The sequence below is a fragment of the Schistocerca serialis genome, chromosome 5 (genome assembly GCF_023864345.2).
Source record: "Schistocerca serialis cubense isolate TAMUIC-IGC-003099 chromosome 5, iqSchSeri2.2, whole genome shotgun sequence".
Taxonomy (NCBI): domain Eukaryota; kingdom Metazoa; phylum Arthropoda; class Insecta; order Orthoptera; family Acrididae; genus Schistocerca; species Schistocerca serialis.
The window spans coordinates 419,121,011-419,146,725 of NC_064642.1; the positions used below are offsets into that span (position 1 = coordinate 419,121,011).

Here is a 25,715-nt window from a genome sequence, read left to right on the forward strand (position 1 = left end):
AGCATTTACCTCTTTAATTGTGCATTATTTAATGCATTCCGTACATGTCAATATTTCAACATGGAACACGAGAGTCTCTGATTTCACGATTTTTTATTGATAGTGTCTGATTCGTGGATAAAAGACCATATACCTGCTTCTGAGGAGAACTTGGAGTTTGCCACTACATCGCATAGTCTCATCAGGTTGACAGACTTTCCGGTCACATAAAGCAACACCAACTAATACTTATTTCTGAAACGAATAAACGAAAACGAAGACACTGAAATGTCTGTTCAAAAAACAAAAAAAGAAGGACAACATACTTAATCTACAAGTCTTGTGCAATTGCGTTACGTCTTGGAGACTGTTTTGCTGCATATAATATGAAAGAGAAATACTAAGCACCAAAGGCAATGCAAATAAACAAATATAAGAAACAAACAATTTTTGTGTTTATTAATGTATTCAAATCTTTGAAATTTCATGAAAATGGGTGAACAGGGTTGAGAACTTATGAGAACTAATGATGAGAGTAGTAAAACTTAACAATTTATAATGTCCCGATAATGTCAAGAACGGCTAGCGACAAGCCAAGTTATCCAAATTAGCGCTGCCAGCGCCAAGCGAACAGATTTGTACGAGACGTGCGGGCGGCAAAGTGTTAATAATACCATTTCAGATAACTTTTTGTTATTTGGGTTACTGCAACATTACATTAGGCCCCCATAAATAATCGCCTATACAGTCGAGAACATATTCCTCAGTTGCTTTGACACAGTTCACTTCTTACTTGTGCCTAATGACAGTGTAACATCTACGGTGATAAATCGCAGAAATCGTGTAAAGCGCAGAAATCACAAAAGTCATAGAAATCGCATAAGTCGCAGAAATCGCGTAAAGCCGGGTTCACACACGCAACGAAAGTATCGCCACAAGTAAAGTCATTCTGGAGTGGTGTTGTGAGCTTCTGTCCACACAGGACGCCACAAATTCTTCGTAATTGCGCAGTTTGCAAAATGGCGTCACCTGTCTCAGCTGATTAAACGGCTGTACATATTACTAAACAAGAATTTTTGGAAACGTAATAAATGTAAAATATTACTTACCAAAGTGTTTCTCGTCTCTCTTGTCTCGACTACATGTTTTAAGAACCGGTCTGCAGCTTCAAACCAAGCAAGGCTGGGTTTATAAATACCGTCTGTAGACGCACCACTCTTAAGTGATTTCAGTCCTTTTTATGTTCATTCATGTAAGCATTTCGAATGCTTCGAATTTTTAATTTTGTTGTAGTTACATCAGTTCCAGGTACATATTCACGCATACTGTTTACTATTTCAATTAATGCAGCATCTCTCAAATTTCTGTCTTTGTATGATTCGCTTTTGTGGTTCCAAAGGCATTCTCGTTCTTGATACACCTCCAAGAATCTCATTATTGTCGCTGTTGACCACTTTTTCGACATATTAATAGCAAAGAAGAAGAGAAATTTGTTAACATCGAGTATAGATTTAAGTGTCAGGAAGTCCTTTCTGAAAGTCTTTGTATGGAGTGTGGCCATGTATGAAGTGAAACATGGACGGTAACTAGTTTGGACAAGAAGAGAATAGAAGCTTTCGAAATGTGGTGCTACAGAAGAATGCTGAAGATAAGGTGGGTAGATCCCGTAACTAATGAGGAGGTATTGAATAGGATTGGGGAGAAGAGGAGTATGTGGCACAACTTGACAAGAAGAAGGGATCGGTTGGTAGGACATGTTTTGAGGCATCAAGGGATCACAAATTTAGCATTGGAGGGCAGCGTGGAGGGTAAAAATCGTAGAGGGAGACCAAGAGATGAATACACTAAGCAGACTCAGATGGATGTAGGTTGCAGTAAGTACTGGGAGATGAAGAAGCTTGCACAGGATAGAGTAGCATGGAGAGCTGCATCAAACCAGTCTCAGGACTGTAGACCACAACAAACAAACAACAATAGCAAACGCACAAACAAAAGCACTATCTACGAACGAATACGCACTAGAAAGGTTTGAATCCAGCCGCGAGGTAGCAATCGAATGACGTTATTCGATTGTGGAGAAGGCAAAATAGCGCAACAAAGTAGAATCACAGTCTAACATAACAGTCGCGACACTTACTGCTGTAAAAGTTGTTGCCGTTTGACAGATGGAGCGACACTAGCGCTCCAAGCGGCGGGTAAGGTGAACGTCAGACGCGTCGTAAGCATAATGTTTGTTTGCATCCATTTCCTACGTAATTTTCGAATTATTCGAGTTATTTTCTTGCCTCCAAGAGTTTGTTTAGCATCAGAAGGCAAATATGTTTCTATTAATGATTCTAAAATAAGCGCAAGTATGGACAAAAACCATGAATAGAGTGGCAAGCTACAACACATTCGTGAAGAAACACTTGCGACATTGGACAGAATTGCAGCTTACCACGTTGATGTCAAAAGAATATAAACACACAGATTCACATGTAAGAAGCACAGAGATGTACCTCTACATGCAAAAGCGATCGACAGCTCGTTTATCGTTCTGTAGGCCTACTGTGTGTGTCATTGTCACCACAAGTACGACCTTAATCTTTATATTATTCTAAGTGGGTCAAGCAACTGCCAAATAGTGGCAGAAATATGCTGAAAACATTATAATGAGCTGATTACATTACATTTCACGAAAAACCAAATATTTGAATAATTTTCAAACAATGTCTCTGTAGGCACTTTCCTTGTCCCGTAATAGTTTCGCTCGATCTGCACAATCTGACACTTCACAAGCTTTTGTAAGACACGAACAGCTGCACTTAATCTAACCACTTTATCGTCAAAGCACGTCTGTGGTAACGATTCGCACGAATCTTGCACTGATACATGGAGAGCTGAACTGGCTGCTTCTGTGTCATACGATCGTTCTACAGCTTTAGATTGACTGTCGAATCTTTCATCGTCAGTAGAAGTGGCTTATTTGGGATGTCAAACAGTGTGAGTACTGCATTCCACACGAGTTTGTTATTGTCTGCGTTCATGAACTGGTTTTCTTCGAAATGTAGCGGACAAAACCTAATATTATTATACAGGTAAACTGGGTCTTTCTTCATAAGGTCTTCTCGTCTGCAATTAACTAGCGATTTTCTGCTCCTAAAACGAAACATTTATCATTTATACACATATAGTTTGCAAGTGAATCCTGACTATACAATTTAGTAACGTGATGGTATATACCTCTCAGGATCCTTAGGAAACCTAAACAGCTGTGGTGTCTTCTTCCTGTTGCTGCTGCAATTTATTGCGCTACAAACGCTCTCGATGGTAAAAATCATTGTATAAATCAAAATAAACAATCACTATTTGCTTTCACGATCGCGCCGAACTCACAGTTCAACCTACCAGCCGCTTGGGGCGCTGCTGGCAACAAAATCGAGGCGAAGTGTCGCGACTGTTATGTTGGACTGTAGTAGAATCAAGTTCAACTTTTTGTGGCGTGAGAAAAGTTGCGCTTCTTAAATGGCGCCACCGAAAACTAGGAGTTCACACATGCAACTACAAAGCAACTGCAGTTCGCCATTAGCAGTGGCGATACTTTTGTTGCCTTAGTGAACCCGGCTTAAGTCACAGGAATAGCAGAAGTCGCATAAATAACGGAGGGATACAAGTTGTGAATTCATTAACTGCGACTCTTAACTGAGACAAAGTGCAGTTATCGAAAAGCGGCATTCACAGAAATCTCTCATATCGTAAAATCGCAGTTTAGTCAATCTAGGAAGCTGCAGGCATGAGGTCAGCCTAGCGAAACCGACCGGCACCAATATTTGCTATCTCTAGATACTGGCAACACTGGCCGCGCGCTCCAGCTCCTAAGATGACGTCGTTCTAATCTAGACGTGACAGGAAGATCTGATGGTACTTGGTTGCGATCGCTAAAGTATTGCTCTAGTTGAATTGTGTTTTTGTTGCATAGTGAATTGTATAAACATAAACATGGCAGGAGAAGAAGGTTCGTGGCGCACAGCAGCGTTTCGTCAAAGTGTTGTTTCCAAAATGTAAGTTCCAAGCACGTGATAACTATTTCGAGAAAATTTAGTAACTTGCAGTATCGTAAAAGATTATTTCTTTGCAATTTATTTTTCGGTTTGAACTTTGCGCGTAAGGTTACATTCATTTAGTTTGCAAAACCGAAGTAACCTGGAGTGCTGGTTCCGTAATGTGTGTTTTGAAATTGGTCCATGATCCAGTCATGGCAGACAATTAAAGCACACTTTATTCTTACAGACTATATTATCAGTATTAGCAATTAGTTACATGAAGATTCAGTTTTTAACAGTTCATCGTCGATTCTGATAACAGCACGTTCGAAGGGAACAATTACAATATTCAGGAACGCGATGAATGCTCTTTCCGTAGCAACTGTTAGGATATTTTATTCACCTGGAAAGTTTCGAGAGTTTTAAATGTGGGGGAACGTGATGGCCATTTTGTTCTTCAAGGTTTAAGTTCGTCAAATGATTATTGTCGGAGCATGTGAACTTACCTTTTTTGCCAATCATTATATGGAATTCACATATATCAGACTTAATCTATATTTTTTTCTGGATAAGCCTATTCTTCCACGAATGACAACTGTTATGTATAGATAATGCTGAGTTTTATACATTTGCCATAAAATTTTGGCGATTTTTACGTTGTCGAAGATGCATTGTAAAATCACAGGGAAATATTGCCTTTCATTTCTTTTTGGTGTATTCACAAGACTCGTTAATTCCAAACAGCAGATGTTTCTATAACATTGACCACATTGCTACACACAAGTATCAAATTTTGGAACTGTCGATTGGAAACTTAGGCCTGCAGCTCAACAAAGACATATCAGACCATTAGGTGTACTACGCAAATGACCTTCAGTCTAAACGGACAGGTAGATGTTCTTCTATCTGTTTAGCAATATGTTTGATGACGGTATTGTGTGCATTGTATTATGATTAAAAATCTTTTATCATTACGAGATGGTCCCAGACCTTTTAGTTTCTTTTCCAAGTTTCGTCTTAGTTTACTTTACTACTGATTGAATAATGTGAGGGATAGAGTACAGCTACGCCTACCCCACTCTGTCCCTCATTCTCCCCCCCCCCCCCCCACCCCCCTCCTTTTTTCCCTTCTTTCTCCATTACTGAGCAATTTTCATGTCATACCACAACTGCAGTCTGACTCCAGTACAACTTATAAACTTCCACTCCCTGTACCTTATCCCTACTAACTGTAGAATCTTCCACTCCCTGTACCTTATCCCTACTAACTGTAGAATTTCAGTTGCTATGGGCAGGTATTGGTCTTTGCAACTGACAGGAAAAAAGTTTTGAATAGCTATGGACTTACATTTAATAAGCACTGCTTTACTTTTATACTGATAACACCCCGGTTGCGCTGTAGTGGGATACTTGGCTACAAACAACTAAGCACAACCGAAACAATCCTTCCTTCTCCATTTTGAAACTTAGTTGCCCAATTTTGGTACTGTGTGTCATACAAAGGCCCTCAGTGAGACAAGTGGAATAATAACAATATATTTTGTGTGGATGGTAGCTTAAGATGTGTGCTATTTGAGACACACACTCAAAGCAACCCAACACCCAAAGGGAGACAGCTCCAAGAACAGAGAGGAATAGGATTGACTTAAAAAGCAGTTTTCCTGTTGTACAGCCTTATATGTGCAGACTGGAAGTAAAGTCTAGGAACAGTTTGTAATTAATGACTCTGAAAGTACGATTTCAGCCTAACTTAAGCAAGCAAAAATTCTCAGCATCACTGTACAGATAAGATGAGCTGAATGTCAGCTATCAGGTAGCTGAGAGGAGATGTTGATTGTGGCTGTTCGCATAAACTGATATAGGATGTGAGTAGGAGATCAGTACTAAATGAGGAAATACGGAAGCGTCCGATCCCACACGTCTGCTTTGACCCATGACGTCACAAATATGGTGGAAACAAAAACAAACACACACACTTTCCACAAGAAGCCTAATGACACTAACGGGACAAGCGCAGGAAATGGGGTGTTTTGGGTGGGGGGCAAACTAAATATAAACAAATTTAGACGCCTTGTGTAGCTACAACGTGTAAGTGAAGACAGCCATGCATGAATACCCACCCGCCTTCCCAGGGGTCGTATCCCCTGCAACCCATAGAAGATAAAGATGCTTCAGTAGCTGGTTAGTGTTTTTTGTCTTAAAAAAAAAAAAAAAAAATCTCACGGGATAGAACGAACAGACCAGAAAGATAAATATAATAAACTAAAACAGAAATTCGAGGAAACAGATAATTAAAATAAGTAATAAGTGTTTTTAAATAAAAAAGAAAAAAATCTCACGAGATAGAACGAACAGATCAGAAAAGTAAATAAAATAAGAGAAAACAGAACTGGAGACAGCCACACTCAAACCAAACTCCGCGCCGTCATGACGTCACACACGACAACACCCTTACGTCACGGGTCAAAGCCGACGCGTTGGATCGGACGCTTCTGTCGACCCCTAAATGATGCAGAGAAGACAATACAAATTTATGTAGGAACAAAATGTGAATCTTGAAGTGCAGCATCCAGTGTGAGCAAGAAAATTAATCTTTCAATGGTCAGTACTGCTTTGTTGTTTATGTGATTTTAGCTTTCTGTGCCAGTAGCTGCAAGAAACAGTATCAGCATAGCAACATTCTCCCGACAATGTGGCCTGATCTGGGCCTTCTCAAGTAATTTGCTATATTCTCCAGTAGGCTATGTCTCATGTACACTTTGTTGCAGTCAGCTATATAACCAGTAATGTACATCCATCTCTGGAAACCACTGTGAAGTGCATGGCAGAGGGTGCTTACCATTGTACTAGTTATTAGGGCTACATTCCATTCATGTATTGACTGCAGGAAGAAAAACTGTTTATGCATCTGTGTGTGCTACAATTAATCTAATCTTGTTTTCATAATCCGTACAGGATCAGTATGGAGTGAGTTGTTATTTATTCATAGATTCATATTTTAAACTGGTTTTTGAAACTTCCCAAGTCTCTTTTCTTGTAATAGTATGCCTATATGTTAAAGTGTGCCATTTCCGTTCTTTCAGCATTGCTATGACACTTCCCCACTGGTCAAACAAACCTGCGACCATTCATGATGCTCTTCTCTGTATATGTTCGACATCTACTATTAGTACTACATGGGATAGGTCCAATATACTTCAGCAATACTGTAGGGAGAGTTACATGAGTGATTAGTAAGCAGTCTCCTTTGTAGGGTGATTGTTTCCTAGTATTCTACCTGTGAAACAAAGTCTGCCACCTGCTTTACCTATGTTTGGCTTACATGATCATTCTATTGCATATCCCAACAAACTGTCACACTAAGGTATGGTACCTCAGACACAAGAACGATGACTTGATCAGTGTTTAGAGAGAAGTTACAGAAAGATCACCGGGGAGAAATTAATAAAGCAGACAGTGTTAACTGAAAAAAATAACACTTTCATAAACGTATTTCAAGTTTTGTTTGGTGCTAAAACAAAATGGGGGAAAGTTGAACAGAAGCATTGATAACTGCTGGGATTACAGTATCAGACATTAGGTAGAGATCTATGCAATTCAGAGAATAAGCAGTAGTCAAGATTTTTAACTCCAATACCACCACTATTGTTGACTCCACTCTATCATTAAAAGAGCAGAAATCGTATCCTATGCTAAAAAAAGCTCCCAGAATAAAGTAAAAGCTATTTGAGATTATTATTTAGCAAACAAACAAAACAAGTCATCTGAATGAAATTGAACTCCCTGAAAATACATCTGCCAGAAATGGTGACTCTTTCAAATTATTGCCCACAAAATTCAATGACTGCTTCCCCACATTACCTGCAAACATTGCACCGAGTAATAAACAATCTAACATGGTAGTGTGGACTGTAATTATGCAGACACTAGGTGCATCACAGACAGATACTAGTTTAAAAAAATACAACTCCTAAGGACCAACAGCTAAAAAGCAGTAATTCTGCTAGCAATGGTAGTGTTGCTAATAGGATATAAATGTCTTGTGCTGGCTGTGGTAGGTTTACCTTCAACCTCTTCATCTACATCTATACTCTGCAAACCACAGTGAGGTGTATGGCACATTACACTTCTGACTCATTGATACTTAATCATATGATACTATGGTTTTTTGTTTTATAAAGTGTCCAATGTTACATTTCTGAACATTCAAAGCAAGTTGCCAATCTTTGTACCACTTTGAAATCCTATCAAGATCTGGCCGAATATTTGAGCAGCTCTTTCCAGAGTGCTTCATTGCGGATAACTGCATCAGCTGCGAAAAGCCTGAGATTACTATTAATGTTGTCTACAATATGATCAACAGCCAGGGTCCCAACACACTTCCCCAAGGGGTATAAAGGACTGTTCGATAAAAGTCGTCTAATCAAATTGCATGTGGAACTGGATTCGTAAGTTCCTGTCGGGTAGGTCACAGTTCGTAGTAATTGACGGAAAGTCATTGATCACAATGGAAGTAATATTTGGTGGTCCCCAAGGAAGTGTTATAGGCCCTCTGCTGTTCCTGATCTACATAAATACGTAGGGGACAATCTGAGCAGCCCTCTTAGCTTTTTTGCAGGGTTATGCTGTCATTTACCATCTTGTAAAGTCATCACATGATCAAAATCAACTGCAAAGTGAATTCAAAAAGATACCTATATGATGCAAAAAGTGGCAATTGACTCTAAATAACGAAAAGTGTAAAGTTGTCCCCATAAATACTAAACGAAATCTGCTAAATTTTGGTTACACGATAAACCACACAAATCTAAAGTCTGTAAATTCAACTGAATAATTAGGGATCACAATTACAAATAACTTCAGTTGGGATGTTCACATGGACAACATTGTGGGTAAAGCAGACCAAAGACTGAGATTTATTTGTAGAACACTTATAAAATACAAGAGATCAACTAAAGAGACTACATACACCATTGCTGTGTGGTGTAGGATCTGCGTAAGATAGGAGTGTCGGAGGACGTCAAAAAATTTCAAAGAAGGGGAGCTTGTTTAGTATTATCATGAAACGGGAGAGAGTGCAACTGACATGATGCGTGAATTGTGGTGGCAATCATTAAAACAAAAATTCTTTTTGCTGCGGCAGAATCTTCTCATGAAATTTCAGTCGCTAACTTTCTCCTCCGAATATAAAAATATTATGTTGGCTCCCACCTACATAGTGAGAAATGATCATCATGATAAAATAAGATAAATCAAAGCTCACACAGAAAGATTTAAGTGCTCATTTTTCCTGCGCGCTGTTGGAGAGTGGAACTATAGAGAAATAGCTTGAAAGACACGTAAATGAAGTTTGCGTCTATGTCCTGAACTCGGTATGTAGTGAACCTGTGCCCCTTCAAACCCCGCTTGAAGCTGTGGCCGTCAGGATGCAGACGACACAGGAAATAACTGTCTGCAATGTATATCTCCCTCCAGATGGTGCAGTACCCCTGAACATATTGGCTGCACTGATTGATCAACTCCCTAAACCTTCCCTACTTTTGGGAGATTTTAACACCCATAACCCCTTGTGGGGTGGCACTTTGTTTATTGGACGAGGTAGAGATGTCGAAAATTTACTGTCCCACCTTGACCTCTGCCTCTTAAATACAGGTGCCCCCACACATTTCTGTGTGGCACATGGCACATATTCAGCCATTGATCTCTCGGTCTCCAGTCCTTGCCTTCTCCCATATATCCATTGGAGAGCTCATGACGACCTGTGAGACAGTGACCATTTCCCCATCTTCCTGTCACTACTCTGGCGTCATGTCTATGGATGTGTACCCAGATGGGCTTTAAAACAAGGCAGACTGGGTAACCTTCACCTCTGCTGCCACTGTTGAATCTCCCGCACGTGGTGCCATCAGTGTTGTGGTTGAGCAGGTCACTACAACGGTCGTTTCTGCAGCGGAAAACGCGATCCCCTGTTCTTTAGGGTGCCCCCGACAAAAGACAGTCCCTTGGTGGTCGCTGGAAGGCGTTGAGGCAATTAAAGAGCTTCGGTGAGCTCTACAGCAACATAAGCTGCACCCTTCCCTAGAGCACCTAATAGCCTTTAAGTGGCTCCATGCCCGTGTTTGCCAGCTATAAAGCGACGGAAACAGTGTTGGGAGAGGTACGTGTCGACCATTGGATGCCATACGTCACCTTCCCTAGTCTGGACGAAGATCAGACATCTTTTTGCATACCAGACCCCAACAGATATCCTTGGTGTTAACACGAATGGCATGTTATGTACTGATGCAAACATGATTGCCGAGCAATTTGCTGTGCACTATACTTGAGCCTCTGCGTTGGAGGATTACTCCCCCCCCCCTCCCTCCCTCCCCCTCCTGAACAGCTTTTCGCACCCTCCAATGGCAGATGGAAAGGAAAGTCCTCTTGTTCACTACACTCCACAGTGAACCTTGTAAAGCCCCAATTACTGAGTGGAAGCTCCTCACTGCCCTTGCACATTGCCCCGACACAGCTCCTTGGCTGGATTGGATCCACAGTCAGATGATCAAACGTCTCTCGTCGGACTATAAGCGACATCTACTTGTCATCTTAAACCGGGTATGGTGCGATGGCATCTTTCCATCGCAATGGTGGGAGAACACCATCATTCTGGTGCTCAAACCCGGTAAGAACCCACTTGATGTGGATATCTATCAGCCTCACCAACATTCTTTGTCAGCTGCTAGAACATATGCTGTGTTGGAAATTGGGTTGGGTACTGGAGTCACATGGCCTACTGGCTCCGTGTCAGGGCGGCTTCCAACTGGGTCGCTCTACCACTGATAATCTTGTGTCCCTTGAGTCTGCCATCCGAATAGCCTTTTGCAGGTGCCAACACCTGGTTGCTGTCTTTTTTGACGTACGTAAAGCATAAGACACGACCTGGTGATATCATATCCATACCACATTGTATGAGTGGGGTCTCCAGGGCTTGCTCTTGATTTTCATCCAAAACTTCCTGTTGCTCCGTACTTTCCGTGGCATGTTGATGCCTTACATAAGTCCCTCCGTAATCAGGAGAATGGCGTTCTGCAGGACTTCGTATTGCGTGTGCCTCTATTTTTAGTGGCTATTAACGGTCTGGCAGTAGCTGTAGGGCCGTCGGTCTCACCTTCTCTGTATGCAGATGACTTCCGCATTTTATATTTCTCCTCCAGTACTGGTGTTGCTGAGCGGTGCTTACAGGGAGCCATTCACTAGTCGCAGCCATGGGCTCTAGCTCACAGCTTCCAGTTTTCAGCTGCAAAGTCGTGGGTCAAGCACTTCTGTCGGCATCATACCATTCATCTGGAACCAGAACTTTACCTTAATGACGATCCATTCACTGTAGTGGAGACATCGATTCTTAGGACTGGTTTTCGATGCCCGATTGACTTGGTTACCTGACCTTTTTCAGCTTCAGTGCAAGAGCTGGCAGCACCTCAGTGCCTTCTGCTGCCTGAGCAACACCATGCTCGACGTTTCTGCAGCTCTCCAGAGCCCTTGTTCAATCCCACCTTGACCGTGGGAGTCTGGTTTGTGGTTCAGTGGTGCCCTCAGTGTTCGCCTAGCAACGGGAGCTTTTGGAACGAGTCCAGTGCCAAGTGTCCTGTTGGAGGCTGGAGTCCCTCCATTGCAGATTCGATGTGCACAACTGCTTGCCAGTTACGTTGCACACATTCATAGTTCACCTGCGCATCCAAATTACTGTCTCCTTTTCCCACCCACGGCAGTTCATCTCCTGCATTGGTGGTCCAGGTCAGGGCTCACGATTGCGGTTTGAGTCTGGTCCCTTCTCTCTGAACCAGAGTGCTTCCCTTTACCACCTCTCCTTGAGGTCCATTCACGTATACCTCCATGGTATAAACGTAGGCTGAAGCTTTGCTCTGATCTTTCACGTGGCCCTAAGGGCTCCGTTAACCCTGTGGCTCTCCGCTGTCTCTTCCTCTAGATTCTCGACACATACCGGGCCATGAAGTGGTTTACACCAATGGCTTGGTGGCAGATGGTCACGTTGGCTTTGCGTATGTTCATGGAAGACATATTGAACAGCTCTCCTTGCCCAATGGCTGCAGTGTTTTCACTGCAGAGCTGGCGGCCATGTCTCCTGCTCTTGAGCACAACTTCTCATGCCCTGCCAAGTCATTTGTGTACTGACTCCTTGAGCAGCCTACAAGCTATCGACCAGTGCTACCCCTATCGTTCTTTGGTAGCGACCATCCAGGAGTCCCTGTGTGCCCTGGAACGGTCTGGTCATTGTGTGGTGTTTGTGTGGACCCCTGGCCATGTCAGAATCCCAGGAAATGAACTTGCCAACAGGCTTGTGAAACAGGCTACACGGAAACCACTTCTGGAGATCAGCATTCTCATAACTGACCTGCAATCATTATTACACTGCAAGTTTTTTCAGCTTTGAGAGATGGAATGTCATAATCTCAGTATGCACAACAAACTGCGTGACATTAAGGAGACTACAAATGTGTGGAAGTCCTCCATTCGGGCCTCTCGCAGGGATTCTGTGGTTCTCCATTTGATCTAAGTTTTAGCACATGTCCTTTCTCCCTATGTGTCCTCCACCTGAGAGCTTTCAGGTTGGAGGTTTTAATGTGTTGCTGGCTTCTTTTTATTATGGTCAGCCAGCCATGGTAACCTGCTTTCTTGTTTTAATCTCTTCTCCCTGTTTCTTGGGTCTCTGTGGTTTTATTGTCCCCTTTTGTCCATTTAAGAGTTTGTTACCCTTCCGTTGTTCTTGTGGTTTTTCCTTTCCTTTCCTTTCTTTTGTTTTGTGTTGTAAGTCTCATTTGTCTTCTTGACGTAGCAGTTTGGTGCCTCCCCCCCCCCCCCCCTCCCCCTATTTTAAGCCAACCAATCAACCAGGACATGTTAAATGCTTTGGTCTGGCTTTCTCAATGGATTCTCCACACAGAGAGCTATACAAGATCTTACAAATGAAATGCTGACAGAGATAATCAAGAAAGTTATCCTCTGGGGTGTTCTATAGCCTTGCCAAAACCTCCGAATGTGTGAATCGCACAATTCTGCTTGGCAAACTAATGTGTTGTGGAATTAGTGGCATCACCCTTGCCTGTATGAAATCTTAACTTCCATGACAGAGAGCTTAAGACCTCATTAACAGACAGTATCTCCATCATGAAAATGACTTCAAAATGGGGTAACATAACATGTGGAGTGCCATATGGGTTGGTACTGGGCAGATTCTTGTTTCCGGTCGATATTTATGAGCTCCTAGTGATTTTAAAGGGCGGTTCAGTAACTGTCACATTTGCTGATGACACAAGCATATTAATCAAAGTCCCCAAGTCAATCCTAGTAGACACAGCTGAAATGGTAGCTGAAGACCTTTAGCATCAGAAGTAGATGTTAATGGCCGTACATTGAATGAAGTACAACATGTAAAATCCCTGTTCATCTTGTAGCTAAATCTTTTTAAGGATGTTGGAATTCGTACATTTAATCCTTAATGATTTTTGTTGCTGATACTGAAAATCTGTTCCAACTGGACTGCGACATACATAGTCACAAAACAAAACACAATGGTTATTTTCATGTAGACATTGCCCTCATGTCCAGGATTCAGAAGGGAGTTAAATGTACCCTGGTGGAAAGATGTTCAGTAAGCATCTGCCTTAACTTAGGACTAAAGCAAGAAATTTGGAATCCCTATCAGTTCACAAGAAAATTAAAAAAATACCTCATTAGCCATTCTTTCTAACAATTAACTGAATATCAGGATTCTGTGACATGTAGCAGTGTTTGTTAATAAGCTGTATGTATTTGTAGACATAGAAATATCTTCTTTGAAAGATACCATTGTGATAGAGTAAATATTAAGCTACTTATCTAGTAGATAAACATCAGCTGTATGAAGCGGTTTATGACGTAATGGTTTAACTCCATTTTGCTTGTTTTGGGAAATTGAACTTTTGTGAAATATTGTACAGAAAAATCAGGAAAGCCTAATGGAAGTATGCAGAAGGAGAATCAGTTTAATAAAGGATACCATTAATACTAGAGGATAAAGTAAGTGTAATAATATTAATATTATATCCATAATTATTATAAATTCTGTGAATATCGCTTTGAATTTAACAATACTTGAGCACAATCAAATGCAGTAATATTAACATTATAATCGTAATTGTCCATACATTACATGCATTTCAGTTTGAATTAACATAAAAATAAATCTGTCAGGTTTTCCCTCCAAAGTTTCTTTCATAGAATAAAAAAACAGATGGTGAATCGGAGGGATGCATGGTAACAAGTGTAACAATTCCTTTTTATTCAAATTACTAATTGGTCATATTTCATCATATAGTGGTTCCTGTTTTGTACTGATGAGGTGGACTGGGGTTCCCTATTTCCTTTTCATATGTCCAATGTGAAAGACGCTATATCAGCATTAAAAATTGTCTTGTAATGCATCTTTGTAGGTTCAGATCTTCTATACTGCAACCACAAAATTTGTAGTAAGGATACTGTACACATAAATTCATTAATTTTGCAGTTAACTACTGTCTTCTGCAACACTATCTTAATACATATCCTTCTCGCGTCATCTGTACCACTGTGTTTTCACACCAGCCTGATGGTGTGTAGATTGTTCTTCCTTTTACCCAGAAGAAATGAGCATTGTTTGGCATATACAAGTGCTACTTGTAGTAAAAATATGATCAAGAACATCAACTTGAAGTAGTGGATCTGTCACAAGTTTGGAACGGGAAAGTGCCATTTTAAAATTTCTATTTCGTCCAGTTAAGCCATTAATGTACATTATTTCGAGTTTACTGTTACTAGCTACTTCTTTTATGTATTTCACTATGTGTGATGAAACTTCCTGCAATACTCTTGGAGCTGTAATTTTGCCCCTTTCATACAAACATGGAAGAGGAGTCAATAGGTTATGAAAGCCAAGATTATAACAGTATAAATTGTATATGTAATGTGGCACTAACGTTAACTCTGGAAATCCCAGGGCACTTTTCAAATCAAATTTAAAAATGAAAACATATTGAGGGTTAGATTTTGGTAATTTCTGATGCACTTTCATCGGATTTCATGCAAATTTGGCCCTCCTTACATGTAATTTTTGTTGCACTTGTAATTATTTTTTGTTTTCATCTTTAGCGACCAATATCTGCATCTGGTAAATGCCACATGTTGTGCCTGTATTTCATCTTAGATTGAAATCGTGGTTGGAAATATTTCGATACAAAGCCTCTGCCATTGATTAAATGTTACCTTCAACATATTTTTCTTTATATAAATTGGACACAACTCAAATTTTCAATTCAGGACTCGAGTAACACGTATTATGGTTTTCTGTTCGAGAATAATATGACTGATGACATGAAAAAATTTTAATCTAGAAGTGAATATGACTAAATGTACCTTCTGGAGCTTTATTGGAAGGTTTATGAGGACTTCTTAAATCACCATCAGGCTCCTCTTCTTTCTTTGCTTCTTGTGTACATGAAGTCATTCTGCTATTGAAAGTTCAAAAAGTTTGCAGAAAATAGTTTACAGACTTTAACTGAATAATTCTGAACATGTAAGTAGTATTTGTTAATACAAGCCTTTGGAGGTTGGGGTTCACATCTTGTTCGTGGTCTTCTTGCTGCAGGAGATTCTGATGTTATTAGTCCACATAGGTAGAGATTTTGATAGTTAAAAAGATCCCATTTTCCAATAACTATCAAAAATTCTTTTCCTTATCTTCTTAAGTTATTTTTGAAGTATGTTGTAGTCTACAATGGCAATCAACATCTCAAAATATTTTGGCAGGAGCTGTTTTACCTTTTTGGGTACTGTATGCGTCACCTTGATTCCTTTTTACGAGGTGCATTCAAGTTCTAAGGCCTCAGATTTTTTTTCTAATCAACTACTCACCCGAAATCGATGAAACTGGCGTTACTTCTCGACATAATCGCCCTGCAGACGTACACATTTTTCACAACGCTGACGCCATGATTCCATGGCAGCGGCGAAGGCTTCTTTAGGAGTCTGTTTTGACCACTGGAAACTGGCTGAGGCAATAGCAGCACGGCTGGTGAATGTGCAGCCACGGAGAGTGTCTTTCATTGTTGGAAAAAGCCAAAAGTCACTAGAAGCCAGGTCAGGTGAGTAGGGAGCATGAGGAATCACTTCAAAGTTGTTATCACGAAGAAACTGTTGCGTAATGTTAGCTCGATGTGTGGGTGCGTTGTCTTGGTGAAACAGCACACGCGCAGCCCTTCCCGGACGTTTTTGTTGCAGTGCAGGAAGGAATTTGTTCTTCAAAACATTTTCGTATGATTTACCTGTTACCGTAGTGCCAGTTGGAACGCAATGAGTAAGGACTATGCCCTCGCTGTCCCAGAACATGGACACTATCATTTTTTCAGCACTGGCGGTTACCCGAAATTTTTTTGGTGGCGGTGAATCTGTGTGCTTCCATAGAGCTGACTGGCGCTTTGTTTCTGGATTGAAAAATGGCATCCACGTCTCATCCATTGTCACAACCGACGAAAAGAAAGTCCCATTCATGCTGTCGTTGCGCGTCAACAATGCTTGGCAACATGCCACACGGGCAGCCATGTGGTCGTCCGTCAGCATTCGTGGCACCCACCTGGATGACACTTTTCGCATTTTCAGGTCATCATGCAGGATTGTGTGCACAGAACCCACAGAAATGCCAACTCTGGAGGCGATCTGTTCAACAGTCATTTGGCAATCCCCCAAAACAATTCTCTCCATTTTCTCGATCGTGTCGTCAGACCGGCTTGTGCGAGCCCGAGGTTGTTTCGGTTTGTTGTCACACGATGTTCTGCCTTCATTAAACTGTCGCACCCACGAACACACTTTTGACACATCCATAACTCCATCACCACTTGTCTCCTTCAACTGTCGATGAATTTCAATTGGTTTCACACCACACAAATGCAGAAAACTAATGATTGCACGCTGTTCAAGTAAGGAAAACGTCGCCATTTTAAGTATTTAAAACAGTTCTCATTCTCGCCGCTGGCGGTGAAATTCCATCTGCCGTAAGGTGCTGCCATCTCTGGGACGTATTGACAATGAACGCGGCTTCATTTTAAAACAATGCGCATGTTTCCATCTCTTTCCAGTCCAGAGAAAAAAAATCGGAGGCCTTAGAACTTGAATGCACCTCGTAGTTTTATCTGCTGTCTTCCATCTTCTGTTTCTCATTAGACTCACTTTGAGATGGATGATATTCTGAAGCAAGATCTGAAATTTCTCCCTCTTTGTTCATGATTTCTGTAAGCTTATCTGAATTATTCAGATTAACATGAGTGGAAGCTCAAGACAGAAACCAGTAACAACTGCCAGATAATTAAGTTAATGGTTTGTATAACAATGTTATAAAATAAAACTTATCTGAAAATGACGGAGACAATGTTATCATACAAAACTTACCTGAAAAAAGTTTAGACAATGTTATGATACAAAACTGGAGCTAGTCAGACTTACTTCACTTTGCCATAACATGTATCATATAACTCATTTCACAGTAGAACTTATGGTGCCATCTGTGATGCTAGTGTGCATACAAAGACATACATTATGTGGAATCCAAAAGACTGAAGTTTCCACTAAGGACATAGTAGTTAACATATTTTTGTCAGAATCTGACTTACACTGTTACACCATAAAGACCTTCAAATAATATAATAAAACTGAGGAGGCAGCAGCTTTCAGAGTAGGAACTTCCTTACTAATTGTATCAGTTATATTTAGGTGACATAAGCGTGAACATCACAAAGCATTGTAGTGATGGTTTATTAATACCGTTTACAGCTTAAGTTTCTATGACGTTTTCAATCTCATGAACACCTTAACTTGTTTTGCATTGTTAAAGCTTGTTGATGGAATCTGTACGGCTAGTGTTTCTTGTTTCCATTTGTTCTATGCCATGTTATATGATTCAGTGGCCTCTTGTCCTTCCCAAGCACTGCAGCTATTCTGCTTCACATCTTTTAAACAGTTGTCCTATGATCTTGTCTATGACGGTGACTCTTCTGTGTTACAGAGATGAAGCAATTCAGAGATCTGGTATGCCAACAGCGAAGAACAGTGTTGAAATGGAGAACCATGTCTTTCAGAAAGCAAAAACAAAGGTAAGCAGTATGTAAGTAGAGTTACAGCATTGTCTCGTCGATGGTTGCAATTCAAAGACTACAAGTAATGTTATAAGTAATTATTGCTGTATGATCACTAACTCCTTCATGTGAAGATTGAAGTTTTTCCTTATAAAATATGGCTCACAAATTTTTAGCAAGTTAAAGATGTGCCATGCCCTACGAAATTCTTCTACTGATATTTCTTTGGAATTGATTCAGTGAAATAATGACCTTACTGTGAGTTACTGTGTCATTACTTGAGCAGAAGTGTAACTAATTGGAGTGGTAAGTTAAAAGATTATGGAAGGTGAAATTATTGGAAGAGGCTTGCATGCTAATAAAGGGAAATAGGACATGAAAATCATTTGTATGTGAATTAGAATGTGAGCAATTAAGTACATGCTTATTGTTAGGAAGGAAATGCCTACAGCAATGAAAAATGATTGAAGAACATAAGGCTGTGGGAAAGTTACATAAAAAATGGTAAATGAATAAAAAATATGATCAGTGGATGGATGAAAGCAAATGCATTAGTAGTGGTATGTGATCATCAGTGTGGAATAGAAGAAACTGCCACATCCTCCCACCTCTTTTTGTGTATATTATTGTTCTCGACTTTATACACTTTTGGTATGTCTCCTTGAATTCGTCACTTACTTTCCCTTTCCCTTTATCCTGCTCGATTCCCACTTTCCACCATTGCAGAAAATTACGGCTAAAGAAAAGAGGGACAGGTAGTGCAAGTGGTTACTTAAAAATGTTGTGGACAGTGAATTTAGCCTGACACTGCACTTTATGATTGAGTAGTTAAGCTTGGTTTCACTTTTTTGGATTTCTTCCACTGGAAACCTTTGTTGTGCATCAAAATCCCCAATGTGATAAAAAAATCTGAGTTGGCATAGTGCCTGGTAATCAAATTATTGTTCCAGTATTCTTTGCAACTTCTGACAACACGTATGTTTAGCTCCAGAACAAGAACTTCTACTCTCAGTTAAAGGAACAACAGTACAGCTTCTTCCAGAAACAAATTTCTTCTTTATCTCTTTCACTGCTTTTAGCTGCCATGACACATAGGAGCAGAAGAGGAGTTGGCAGCCATAGGATCCATAGCCCACAGTCTGTGGCTCCTTCAGTTACAGCTACATACCAAATGTCTTGTTAAATAGTATCTAACATTCATGAAGCTGTTACAGAAGAATGTACTATAAGAAAAGACAGGCGGGTGCTTTGTTTGATGGACTTGTCTGTATTTGATTTTTATCTATGAGTTACTTAAAAGGCAAAAGGCATAAAATAACTCTAAAAGTGTAACCCAACTGATTCAGAACATGCACTGGAGTATTTAAAGAATCGATATGGCAGTTCTATGTGCAGTGAGTTTGAATATGATTTCACAAGTAAAAAAGTGTGCAAGGTGACAATTTTTAAAAATATTTTCAGGTTTTAAATAATTGTGTGTTTCTGTGGATAAATGGGCATAATACTGGCATGGATGCATTGTATCTTACACTTTTTTTTTTAATCAGTCAGTAAGCACATTACCTAACAAGTGAAGGATGGTCTCATGGCTTTGTGGCAAACGGTCAGTGCACCTGCAACTAGAAAACTTCTTAGCCACTCTGTACAGGTGTTGATCATTTGGCTACTAGGAAGTCAGGCCTATGTGACATACATTCCCAAGAAACATTTTTGATTGTAGAAAAATTGTACAATACTAATTTGTGACAGCGTCTAACAGAAATATATTTGTAGTCGGAAAATACATGCAACCCATATATGTTTATGGAAGCTCCAGCCTGCCAGTATCCATACAGTCCATTCTATCCAAATTTTATTTCAGATACCCAGATGATGATTAGAGTACAATAATGGTACTAATGAGGAAAGTGTTTTTTGTGCAAATCTCTTGGCTTTATTGAGCCAGATGGTCCAGTTGTCGAGACACTGGACGTGCATTTGGGAGGTGCAGAATCCAGTTCCTCATCTGACCATTCAGATTCTGGTTATCTGTGTCTTCCCTGAAGTCCTAAATCGATGATTTAGAATAACTGATAGAAATAGGAACACTAAATGTGCAAATAGAGTATTGAATGCAAAACGGCCAAAACTAGATGTTTTCAGGAATTTAAAAATGGTTTTATCAAACTTTTTTTAGTGTGGCTTTGCAATCTAATAATAAAAATGGTAAAATTGTTATTTTTAAAAAACTGCTTAAAAAGTAAGGTGTGTCTTATAGTCCGTAGCGTCTTATAGTCCATAAAACACACTACTTCCAACTCACAGTTACAGGATTGGAGGGAGTTGAAATTGCCGATTTTAACTATTTTTACAGCAAGTGCATGTGTGTATAAATTTCGTGTTAACCTGTCTCATAGTACTTTTTGACTGATGTAACTTTTCTGATGAGGAAACCTAATACAAAATTTAAAGGTTTGTGTAAGTTTCTGAGTCTTTGTACTTGACTCAAAGCTCATGTTAATACAGTGAAACCTCTATATAACATTTTTCAAGGGACTACAGATTCTGAACACTCTATAGAGGAAAACATTATAAAGAGGAAAACATTATAAAGAGGAAAACATTATAAAGAGGAAGGCGTCCAAATAATAATTATAGGGCATTACTGAAGATCAGGATACCACTAATCAGCTTTGACAAATGGTGCCATAGATGACGTTTTAAATTTTCACAACATATGATATTCATTGCAAATGATCAATGTATCAACTGATTAGTTTTTTTAATTAAAACATGGGGCTCGGTAGGTGGATGGGTGAAAGTAAATGAATCAGTTTGTACAGTAAAAAGTTATAACAGATTCTTAAGATTGACATCATTCTCCAAAGCTGACAGGTGGTATCCCATTCTTCAGTTGACCCAATTATAGAATATGAGCCAAATTTTGTTTATGATATACTGAACATATTACATGAAAACACAGTAAATGGGACAGATTAAAAAAGAATTAGTTACAAAAAAATTACTTCAATAATTAAATTATCAAATGGAACTTAAATTTGCACAAAACTCTAGGAACCTAAGCAATCTGAAAATAACATACCTATGATTTTTTAAAATATTCAAGCAGGCTTGCTTGTTTTCTGTTTCTCCTAGACTCTATGGCAATCATTTCATGCTCCAAATGAGCAAGTTGAACTACTGTTCTGTCCTCAAGTCTATGGGCCATCATGTACCTCCTGAATGTTTCAAAGGCTTCAGCTGCCTTAGTATATGAGGGCACAGGGTCATCTTCCTTGTCACTGTCACTTTCACTACCACTGTTACTCTCCAAGCTTCTCTCTGCAGTCAGCTCCTCAATACTTTGTACTCCTGTGGTTGCCACGTTGTCATCCACAGCCATAAAGTCCTCAAAAGTGACAGAATCACTGCCTATTAATTGGTGAAACTCTTGCAAATCACTTGCAACTTCTTCCACAGGAGCTGCCATCTCATTCTCACAGAATCCCGCTTTTGTGAAACAGTTTTTAATAGTTTCAGCACTTACTTCCCTCCACGAGTACGTAATTAAATTTATTGCCTGTAAAATGTTCAGTTTCAGTTGTGAGCTTTGCTGACTTCCCGGTTTTGTTTGGTCCATCAAATTCAAGGCCTTTTTTACAAGGGCTGTCCTATATTCAACCTTATGCCCAAGTCCAAAGATTGCTGACGGCTTGTGTAGTTGGGTGGCAGGAAAATTACTTTAACATTTCTCAGAAAGGGTACGTCTGGTGGATGTGCCGCACATCTATCCACAAACAGCAGCACTTTTCTTGCAGCACTCCCCATTTTGGCGTCAAATTCTCTTAGAAAACGTAAAAATATTTCACTCGTCATCCATGCCTTGGCATTGTTTGTATATTTGCATGGAAACGTGGAAATGTTTTTGAAGCATCTCGGATTTTTTGGCTTCCCGATAACCAAAGGTTTCAGTTTTTCACTGCCATCAGCGTTTGTACACAACAAAACGGTAAGGCGTTCCTTGCTCTTCTTACCGCCATGGCAATTTTCCCCACGAAAAGTAAATGTCTTATCCGGCATTAAATTGAAAAACATGCCGGTTTCGTCAGCGTTATAAATGTCACGCAGTTTGTAGCCCTGTATCAGATTAGGGAGAGTCTGTATCCACTGAGCTACAGTTGGTTCGTCCACACTTTTACTTTCTCCACATTCCGATTTGTACACAACACCATGACGCTGTCGAAATTTATCAATCCATCCATTGGACGCCTTAAAATTGTCCATTCCTAACTGAAGTGATATTTGAAGTGCCTTCTCCTTCAAAATAGTTCTGTTTATAGGAATGTTTGCAGCACGTGCTTGCCGAAACCAAGTTAATGAAACTTTCTCCATTTCGTCGTAAGTCTATTGTTTGAAACACATATGTTTCGAATTTCCACAATTCTCAAACCCTTTTATTATCGACGATCTGTTTTTCATAATAGTGTTGAGTGTTGAAGGGGCCAGTCGCAATTGCTTCGCTAGCTCCACGTGACTCACGCCAGGAGATGCCTCCACTTTTTTAATAATAGAAACCTTCTCTTCCAGAGAAATATTCTTCCGCTTTTCACCCATGTCCACTGATGAAAGCTTTAAAAAAACGTTATATCGAAGACACACACACTTACTAGGCACACAAACTGTTTGCTGCTCAGCTCACACAACACGCTACAGTACTAAGTACTAATACAAAGCATCGACTGAAATGGCGCCAAAAAGATCGCAAGCAGAATGTGCGTCACCTGTCACGTGACCGGGTTTTGCCGCTGACATGTGAAATATGCTGAGCGCGGGCTTTCCGAGCCAGTGCAAACTGTGAAACCATATAACGGAAAACGATGCGTCTACATCCAGTCACTTAAACGTTATAAAGAGGTAATAATTGACCAGGGTTCCAAAAATATGAGCGTTACATGGAGGAAACTGTAATATAGAGGAAACGCAGTAAAGAGGAAAATTGAACATTGTTTATATGGGCTTTTAGTCGGGACCGAAAAACACGGACGTAACATAGAGGAAAACATTATATGGAGGAACGTTATAAAGAGGTTTCACTGTACCATACCTAAGTGACATGAGGGTCAGGCTTCTGGAGACCTGGAGCACACTGAAGTAACTTAGTCACACGCATTGGAGACCAGGGTGACATGCCTGCTCCAATATTACAAAGCTTTAGAGCACTTTATTAGTGGTTTGTAAAATTTTGTATGAGCTCTGCAATTATGTGACACTAACAGGCGAGTTCTAGGTGACACTGTTGGTTGCTCTGAGGTTCTCTTGTGCCAGTTCACAAGATCGATTTACCAAACTTATTTTGTCAGTAGTTGTCAAAACAGTGGAAAGTCTGGGATGGAATAACAATAATATGAAAAGATTTGATGTTACTCACCTCATAGATTGGGCTCTGAGTGGGAGACAGGCACTTTGGAAAGACAGCTAAATATTGTGTAGGAAAGACACAGCTAAATATTGTGTAATTGTGTAGCTATCATACTAAGTCCTTTGTCAGACATAGACAAAACAACAACAACAACAACAACAACAACAACACACACACACACACACACACACACACACACACACAGAGAGAGAGAGAGAGAGAGAGAGAGAGAGAGAGAGAGAGAGAGAGAGAGAGAGAGAGAGAGAGAGAGTTGTCTGTAGGTGCAGTTGCAGTTGGGCCTTAATGTCCAGAAATGACTGTGTGTGTGTGTGTGTGTGTGTGTGTGTGTGTGTGTGTGTGTGTCATTTTGTCTACGTCTGATGAAGGACTTAGTCTGATAAATTGTAGCTAGAAGTGCCTTTTTGATGTGCCAGTCATCTACTCAATGATGAGATGAGTAGTGTCTATCCTTTTCATATTGTTGTCACCAGTAGTTACGCTTGACACAGTTATGTGTAATCTGGAGCTTGCTGGGGCAAAGGAGAAACATGCTTGATGCAAAATTCCTTGTCTAGCAGACTCTCTTGAGTGCTGTTAGAGCTATACAATGCATCTTTCCAGCTGATAAGTATTTGCTATAATCTTCTGTGTACAAAGACTTTGTACAGAAAGTATCTTTCTGCTGGGTCCCAGGGCACGAGACCTCAAGGAAACAAATTAGCAGATGTGCCAGTCAGTGAATATGCATGGGAAAATCCTGCACCTCATTGTGCCTCCTCCCTATGATCTACAGTTTCTATTTGCTGTAAGAACCACAGTCAAGACAGCAGAAATAGACTCAAAGTGACAGACAGTAAGCTGCAATTGGATAAGTCTCCCCCACGGGGCTTGCAGCTCTTTGCGAGTACGTGCACAGCAAGCATTGCACTCCAAGCTTTTGCAGTACTTCTTCCTTTCACATATTGCAATTTTATTCTCTGACTGTGTCTTTTTTAGAACTTATCCTGTATGGCAGATTCCATGCTGTCTAACTTATTCATAGGATGTAGATTATGGTTTTTCCCTTTATTCTACACCACACATTTCGGTTACTTATGTTTGGTTCTCACATGTGGGTTTGACCTCCACCTCTCCAAACAAAATTTACAGAAGAATTTTTTACAGAAATGTGTGCTGTGTGGGGAAGGAAGCACAACAACCATCCCATATGGGGGATCATCAGATACCTGTACAGTGGTAGCATCCTGACCATGTAGGTATCAAACTATTAATGCTTGAGCTGTCACTTCCTCTCGCATGCTGAGGAGTAGGTGCCTGTCCGTTTGGGGGAACTGGGTCTGCAGGCTCTGGTCATCAAGCCAGATGGCCTCTGGCTGGGTGGCACATAGGGGAAGAGCCCTTGTTCAGACTAGGTGGTACTGTGGTGGATATCTGGTGTCATGAAAAGACCGGCTTTATCACTCAGTGACTGTGAGCCTCTGGCAGTCCCTTCATACAACAGCAATAGTGCAGTCTATGATGTAGCTAAGAATTTACCCTCCTAGGTCACACCACGGAAGGAAAACAAGACCAAGTGGTTTGCAGACACTTGCTTCCCTCAGTTCCTGGTTTGCATCGGAACAGGGGGAAGACCCTTTCTTTCTACTAAGCCAAGTTTCGTTGTGGAGAATATTGAAAACGTATTTGATGAAATTTTTTTTCCCCCCCCTAGTAGATTACAAAGTGGTTCCATCATAATCGAGAAGACAAATCCTACCCAATCTTGGGAATTACTGCCTTGTAAACAACTTGCTGACATACTGCAGTATTACCATAACATTCTGTAAGAATGTAAACCTGGAAGGGGTTTAAATTTTCACCAGGACCTAACATAGTGGACAGATGAAGAACTATGCGAACATTTGTAGAAGTGACGGATCCTTCGTATGTCATGTACATCAAGGTCTGCCAGATAATAAGTTCATCTTCAGAATGTCATCCTCTCTTTTGAAGGGAGCTTGCTTCTACAGGAGGTCAGAATCATAGTTTGTGTGTGTGTGTGTGTGTGTGTGTGTGTGTGTGTGTGTGTGTGTGTGTGTGAGAGAGAGAGAGAGAGAAAGAGAGAGAGAGAGAGAGAGAGAGAGAGAGAGACCAATTCATGAAAATCTACCATGTGTGTTACCACTTGTCTGTGTC

The 25,715-nt window shown here is 40.3% G+C and overlaps 1 protein-coding gene across 1 annotated transcript in view; it reads left to right on the forward strand.

Annotated features, from left to right (window-relative positions):
- The first annotated feature begins 3,838 nt into the window (after positions 1-3,838).
- The window catches only part of LOC126480789 (mediator of RNA polymerase II transcription subunit 15), a 151,479-nt gene continuing 129,602 nt past the window's right edge, over positions 3,839-25,715 (forward strand). The window contains exons 1-2 of the mRNA XM_050104100.1: positions 3,839-4,019; positions 18,073-18,160. Of these exons, the coding sequence (XP_049960057.1) occupies positions 3,958-4,019; positions 18,073-18,160 (150 nt within the window). The 5' untranslated portion in view covers positions 3,839-3,957. The remainder of the gene's footprint in view (positions 4,020-18,072; positions 18,161-25,715) is intronic.